This window comes from Nanorana parkeri, unplaced genomic scaffold (genome assembly GCF_000935625.1).
Source record: "Nanorana parkeri isolate BGI_ZX_2015 unplaced genomic scaffold, ASM93562v1 scaffold2972, whole genome shotgun sequence".
NCBI classification, from domain to species: domain Eukaryota; kingdom Metazoa; phylum Chordata; class Amphibia; order Anura; family Dicroglossidae; genus Nanorana; species Nanorana parkeri.
In genome coordinates, this window is record NW_017309240.1 from 66,829 (window position 1) to 74,662 (window position 7,834).

The window sequence follows — 7,834 nt, forward strand, 5'->3', positions numbered from 1 at the left end:
CCATGATGGAACGTTGTCCTCTCTCAGTCTCAGCGCTGGGTCTGTGGGGTTTTCTGTACATGACTCCACCTAGGGAGGCCTCCATGATGGAACGTCGTCCTCTCTTAGTCTCAGTGCTGGGTCTGTGGGGTTTTCTGTACATGACTCCACCTAGGGAGGATTCCAGGATGGAAAGTTGTCCTCTCTTAGTCTCAGTGCTGGGTCTGCGGGGTTTTCTGTACATGACTCCACCTAGGGAGGCCTCCATGATGGAACGTTGTCCTCTCTTAGTTTCAGTGCTGGGTCTGTGGGGTTTTCTGTACATGACTCCACCTCGGGAGGATTCCAGGATGGAACGTCGTCCTCTCTTAGTCTCAGCGCTGGGTCTGTGGGGTTTTCTGTACATGACTCCACCTAGGCAGGATTCCAGGATGGAACGTTGTCCTCTCTTAGTATCAGCGCTGGGTCTGTGGGGTTTTCTGTACATGACTCCACCTAGGCAGGATTCCAGGATGGAACGTTGTCCTCTCTTAGTATCAGCGCTGGGTCTGTGGGGTTTTCTGTACATGACTCCACCTAGGCAGGATTCCAGGATGGAACGTTGTCCTCTCTTAGTATCAGCGCTGGGTCTGTGGGGTTTTCTGTACATGACTCCACCTAGGCAGGATTCCAGGATGGAACGTTGTCCTCTCTTAGTATCAGCGCTGGGTCTGTGGGGTTTTCTGTACATGACTCCACCTAGGGAGGCCTCCATGATGGAACGTTGTCCTCTCTTAGTCTCAGTGCTGGGTCTGTGGGGTTTTCTGTACATGACTCCACCTAGGGAGGATTCCAGGATGGAACGTTGTCCTCTCTTAGTCTCAGTGCTGGGTCTGTGGGGTTTTCTGTACATGGCTCCACCTAGGGAGGATTCCAGGATGGAACGTCGTCCTCTCTTAGTCTCAGCGCTGGGTCTGTGGGGTTTTCTGTACAAATACCTGCAGGGAGATATTTCGCAATAATCTGTATATATTGAAGTCAGCAGGACAGCACTGAGTGCTGTGTGAGCCATCCACAGGTGAGCTGACTGTGATCCATTATTGCTGTACACAGTGATAATAATCTGACTTCAGTGTCTTCTTCCCAAAAATACAATCTGGATGTTCCGTTAGCTGCCTGTCTTGCTGCACAGTAGGTACACATTGTTTGGGGTACATACACATTGCAAAGGTTGGGTAATCATCCCTGGGAGGTAAGTACACATTGCTGGGAGTAGATACGCATTACAGCAGGGCAAGTAATAAGGGGAAGCTTGTCAAGCTCTCTTTGTAGTATCTGGCAGAGATAACTGTAACAATGTGTATTATTGTTCTTATGATAGAGAATGTGTAAACCAAGGACAGGTGGCAGGAGAGCTCCGCATAGTCAGTACACTACTAGGGAGCAGAGCCGGGGATAGAAGGTATAGTAATAATATTGATAATGATATCAGCCCTCCTATCAGGTTTTATCAGAGGTGACACTCTGGGATTGGTGACTCCATTAGACATACCGGGGTCATTTCAGTCTGTAGGAGTTCAGAGGACAATAAATCTACACTGACATAGATAAGTACATGCTTCTTCCTGCACAGAGGGGGTCTGTAGATTGCTGAGTAATTTGCTGTGTATTTTAGGAGAATTTTGGCTTAGCAGCTCAGAGAGTACAATAGAGCGTTCCCACTTTGGTAGAATGTTGCCAATTCCTACGTTTTCCCGGTGAAATCGATTCTGCTGAAGTCAGAAATGAGCATTTACAATGGATTTTTCTGCCTCGACTCCCAATATCCAACTTACTATACAAAGTGTAAAAGTTGGACTTACAATTTCAATGTGTTTATGTTCCCCCGAGATATTGTGGAGGTCACATGGGCCCCAGTACAGAGAACATTCTCCGAAACCTTTGTCTTCATCCGGCCGATGTCAGTGAGAGATTCCAGAATAAAGATTCATCATCATTGTTATTATTTTATTGGCTGTAAAGACTTGTAAAGCCGGGAACTGACATTTCTTATGAAGAACAATGTTTGTGAACATCACAGAATTGAGATGGGTGACATTTACCCTCCTCGGAGTTCCTGGACTGGAGAGGTTCCATTCCGTCATCTCGGCACCATTCTTGGTCATGTTTTTGTGTTCTGTGATAGGAAACCCTCTTATTGTTCTCATCATTCTATCTGATGGCGGTCTCCATTCTCCCATGTACGTCTTCCTGTCATTGTTGGTCATCACAGACTCCATGCTCTCTCTTTGTATAGCTCCTCAGATGTTGGCCGTCCTTTGGATGAACTCTCGGGTGGTGGTTTTTAGTAGATGTGTCATCCAGATGTATTTTGTCCATTTCCTCACCTATATGGAGTCCGGAGTCCTGGTGGCGATGGCGTTTGATCGCTATGTAGCAATATGCCAACCACTGAGATACTCTGCCATTCTTACTGGTCCAGTCATCACCCGGATTAGCTTAGTGCTGGTTTTAAGAGGGGTGTTCATGATCGGCCCATGTTTCTATCTGGTGGCCCGCTTACCCTACTGCGGACATGAAGTGATTAGTAAATCTTACTGTGACCACATGTCCATGGCGGAGGCCTCATGCGGCAACACCACCATCAACGGCATCTATGGCCTTGTACAACTGATATTGACAATGGCATTTAATATTTCCGTTGTCATATTATCTTACAGGTTCATAATCAAAGCTGTGCTAAAACTGCCCTCCAAAGAGGCCCGGTCTAAGGCATTTGGCACATGTTCCTCTCATGTGTGTGTCATGTCATTCTTCTATATCCCAGGTAGCTTCACTCTTCTGGCGTACAGATTTGGGAAACGCATCCCACCCTCTATCCACTCCCTCCTTTCACTCACCTACCTCCAAATGCCTCCTATGATGAACCCGCTGGTGTACGGGGTGAGGACCAGACAGATCCGTGACCGAGTCTGGAAATTGTTTCGCAAGGGAAAAAACTGAGAATTAACGGCAACTTTCAGCTAAAGACATTTTCTTGTTATTTTTGGATGAAGTAGGAAAGGATTAGAAGCTCGGTGATGATCATGAGGTCTGAAGAACCCCAAAGTGAGTGTATAGAAGGGGGATTTGTACGAAACATAAAGCTAGTGCCCTCATTTCTTCATAATTTGCAATTCAGAGACAAAACAATTAGTGTTAAATCTCGTGTTTCTTGAGAGCCCAGCAGAGACCTGACACATTTCATATTACCCCCTAAAACAACCATGTGATGGGGGATGTGGGGGTCACAGAACACACACAGAGACAGAAAAGTGGTTTTTCGGACCCTTGACCAGGGGGTTCTTTATTAGGGGTTCTCAACATTAGGATACGGCAAGTGTAGGAGCAATCCGGGCAAAACACATGGCTAAAACACCAAGAGATAGCAAGGGCAACGTCCAGGGGCACAGGGCAACAATCCAGGCAGAGCAAAGGGGTAACAGCAGCAGGGCACAGGGCAACAATCCAGGCACAGCAAAGGGGTAACAGCCGCAGGGCACAGTACAGTTGGAGTCCAGGGACACAGGCAGCGGTCCAGGCACAGCAAAGGGGTAAAAGCAACCAGGTACAACAAAAGAGGGTCACGACTCACACTTAAGGCATCAGGTCACTCCGCAGAAGAGGGATCCACATGGGATGGTAAGGCAGGAGTCTGACTGTAGAGCTGGTCTGTGGAGCCTCTTCAGTGTTCGAGCAGGACAACAGTTCACAGCTAGTAAGGCCCTACAAGTCCCAGTAGTCCCTAATCAGGGAACACACATTCAGAGCTAGATGTTCCAGCAGTCCTCATCTTCTTCTAGTCTCTTTCCAATTAGACCCTCCAGCCATGAGTATCTCATGTCTAACTCTGAAGTAAAAAGAAGCTCTGGCTACTCTGAGCACAAGGCTGGTAATTGTACCCGGAGTCTCGGCATTCTGCTACCGGAGACCAAATGGCCGGTGACAAAGAGTCTAACTTTGTCCTGGTTTAGGATACAACATCTCCTGAGCTTCCTGCTGAGAGGAGCCTCATCTCCAGACCCCCAGTGTGAAGGACTGCGTGAGTAAATTATATAGATCAGCTGACTGATTAACATGAGGCCTTCTGAACATTGGTTCTTCGAGGTTGTTGATTTCCAAACACATCTAATATTTCTGATCTACGTTACAAACCAGCTCGGGCACATCAGGTTGAATGAAAAGCACTCAGAGCATGGTCTTCAAATCCTCAAAAGTCTTGTGATTAGGCCCCATCATAAAATGTCCATGTCATAAGACTTCTAGCAGAGCCCCTCACAGGCTCTAATGTGTCCTGGTCATAATTGGGGGTTGTAAGTTCCCATTAAGCCGGAGCCTGCTAATCACTATAGGAAGAGTTTTCAGAAAATACATATCCTGGTTTGGGGTTTGTTGTGTCAGGGATCTGAACGCCTCCAGGTGGCGCTGGAGCAGATCCAGCAGTTCCAGTGCTCCCCTGCAGGTGTCTCCAGGCAGCCAGTGGTTGTCAGGGACCTGAGCGCCTCCAGATGGCACTATGACTCTGGAACCAGGTCCTGCACTTCCAGGGCTCACCTGCAGGTGTCAGCAATTAGGCACCACCTGATGCTGATCTGGGAGGGTATTTAATCCCTCCCTGCAGTGAGCCTGGTGCCACAGTATTGTCGCCATTACCTGTGACCTGTTTCCTGCACCCTGGTGTCTCTTTGTACCCTGACCAATGGTCCGTGGCTCCCCTCGTGTTGCCTTGCTCCCCACGTTCCCTTGCCCTGTTACCTTTTGTGTGTGATTATGTTGTGTTGCATTTTAGTTGGCTATTATTAGTTGCTTGTGGTTACTTGTTTTCAGTGTGTTGAATAAACTATATGCTCATAAGCATTGTCTGGTGTGGTCACACATTCGGTCCTCCCGTATAGATACCGGTACGCGGTGTGGGGACACCCGTGCACGGTATCTCTGACATGTTGTTTACCAGAACCAAAATGTATTCATATTCCATAAATCCTGCTGAGATGAAGTCACATTCAATAAACACGATGACATGGATGTATAAGAAAATAACCATCAGTGAGACATCAAACATGTCTATATGACGAGGTGCAGGAGGCAGATGGGACACATCACCTCTCATAAGGAGAATATGTAAAACAATCACATAGCAGTCAGGAGTGTGTTTACATCCCCCCAGCTGATTTCAGCTTTCAGTAATCACTTCCACACCCCACACAACCTCCCTGCCATGTATCCAAGCCTTCTCTGCCCCTTCTGTATACCTGGCATGGTCATGGTGGGTGTCAGCGGGAAGAGCGGAGGGAGGTCAGCAAACATCCATTCACTGATCTCCCGCCTGGTGAATGAACCTGGGAGCAATGAGGATTTCGTCACTTCTAGTTTCTGACCGGTCATTCCCCAGTCGCTGTGCCAGGGAGGAAGAACAATCTACACTTCATCAGCTTCATTGATGTCCCTAACTTATATTAGGAGTCTAATCCACAATGAGAAGGCCAGACCTGGGAGGATTATCATTTGGGGGTGTTCAGACCCCTTCCTGGTCTGCAGTGTGTGAATCCAGAAAGCTTCACGCTGAAGTAAAGATCCATCTCCACCACCAATGGGCTCATCCAATGGCCAATTACCATGCCACCAAGTTTGTGTGTCTGGCGAAGTACGTGGGCACTTCTATGTCATGATTAATGGGTTTCCACTGGCTGTGCAGACCGAGGGCCACACGTGTGTCTGTCTGATGTTTTTGGAATTGTCATTTAAAGGGCCCTGAGGTCAGAGGGACAATGAAACAGAAAAATAAAACTGAAATCATCTCTAATGAAAGATCGGTCCCGAATGTGGGAGCGTAAAACACGACTCACAGAATAGGGGGCTACAGATCGTTACCAGCTCTTATGAGGAGGTCCGGTCAGGTTATACTGCGTCTACATGTATGTAGGGAACAGTAGAAAGGCATCATGGCACACTCACAAACCAGCATGTAAAACAACTTGTCTCACCACTAAGGATAATGACAGAGGTTTGGATACACGTCTTCTGCAGAGGATGTGAAAGCCGCACTGCCGCGCCAAGGCACCTCTTATAGTGCCGTCCTAACTCTAAACTATGAGAGTCTCCATCTTGGAGCACATGGGGCAGAAGATATCAAATTGGGTGCAGGTTTGTCAGGAGGACGCCCCACCTCCTTAAAAGCACAGAAACACACAAGGGATCCCGCACATCCCAATGGCAGCTGAGAAACCCCATGCGTCGCTGCACCAAATAGGTAAAGCAAAACAAACGACAAACGCACTCAACAATTTGTCACCAGTTATACAGTAAGGTGCACACGGAATGGGCTTTGAACAGTAAAACAGTAGAAAGGCATCATGGCGCACTCACACCAGCCGGCATGTAAAACAACTTGTCTCACCACTAAGGATAATGACAGAGGTTCGGATACACGTCTTCTGCAGAGGATGTGAAAGCCGCACTGCCGCGCCAAGGCACCTCTATATACATGTATGTAGGGGACCCCTGCACACCAATCCGTCCCTTCCATTATGATGTGTCCGTGTCTACCAGAGATTCTCTTGTTATCATCTGAAAGGAAATTACGAGTTTGGACTGAAGGACCCGCTCAGTGGAATCCATACGTTGGATGGGGGTTACCGTGGGGAGCTATCCGGAGGGATCGAGGGGAGCCGGGGACTGAGTGTGACGGACTGAACCGTCACTGGGGCTGCTGGAGGAGTCTAAGGTCTAGCCTCCTTCCTACTGACTATGGACCTAGAACTATGGAGACTCCCCTTCAGACCTCTTGGGGTTACATGGAACTATTCTCCGAGGTTCATGTGTGGAGTGACAATACTTCCCCTGACATTACATCTAAGTGACCCCGTGTTAATTATAGCAGCAGGCTGTCTGGGGGAGCGGCCATTGTTTATAGTGATAAAGCTCTTATCTAATTAAGGACATTCATTAGGTTCAAAGAGTGTCTGTGCTTAAGGAATTCCAATGCGGCACCCGGCTGTCTAGGGGTGGGAACTGTTCAACGCACTGAACTTCTATCTGATCCTGTGAGGTATAAACTCTGCGCTCTTCTTCAATAAACCAGATCTTGGTTTCCCCTTCAACATCGGTGTTGTCTGATGTTTGAGGAGTTTCTGTCCTAATACATTGGTTCCATCCAATAATTGGGCAGGTTTGGGCTGAGGTCACTGGAATTCTGACAGAAGTACCCAATCAGGGTTTCAGGCGGTCCGTCACACTGAGGTCCTCTACATACATATAAACGCAGTAAACGTTCCTCATAAGAGCCGATCCCGGGGAGGAATATAAAACACGGCCGGACAGGAAGGGGTTAACATCTCCTTTCATTGTGTCAGTATTCTTCCATGGGCTCTCGTTGTCGGGGGAAGGGATGGGTTTACCTGCCCATAGAATATCACAGCACTACAGTGATGGCGATATGTGACATCTGGTACATTCACGGCGGCATGTGAATGATTCCCCCGGGGGGTCAGCCACAGTTAAATACAGATACTGAAGAGACGCAGAGCAGAGGGACAGAGACCTCACACCTCACCTGTACACAGGTATGTACAGGGATCCTTCATGTCACAATTCTAGGGGGGGACTATATATCATCACAGCTCACCTGTACACATGTACGTACAGGGAACCTTCATGTCACAATTCCAGGGGGGGACTGGACATGATCACACCTCACCTGTACACAGGTACATACAGGGATCCTTCATGTCACAATTCTAGGGGGGGACTGGACATGATCACACCTCACCTGTACACAGGTACATACAGGGATCCTTCATGTCACAATTCTAGGGGGGGACTGGAAGTGCAGAACACG

At 48.0% G+C, this 7,834-nt stretch overlaps 1 protein-coding gene across 1 annotated transcript; it reads left to right on the plus strand.

Annotated features, from left to right (window-relative positions):
• Positions 1-2,019: 2,019 nt before the first annotated feature.
• Positions 2,020-2,961, plus strand: LOC108802585 (olfactory receptor 52Z1-like). Its single transcript, XM_018574444.1, has one exon. The coding sequence runs from the start codon at positions 2,020-2,022 to the stop codon at positions 2,959-2,961; it is 942 nt and encodes a 313-aa protein (XP_018429946.1).
• Positions 2,962-7,834: the final 4,873 nt, after the last annotated feature.

Excerpts from the sequence above, each read along its gene's own strand:
- LOC108802585 (XM_018574444.1), top strand. The coding sequence starts at position 2,020 with ATGTTTGTGAACATCACAGAATTGAGATGGGTGACATTTACCCTCCTC.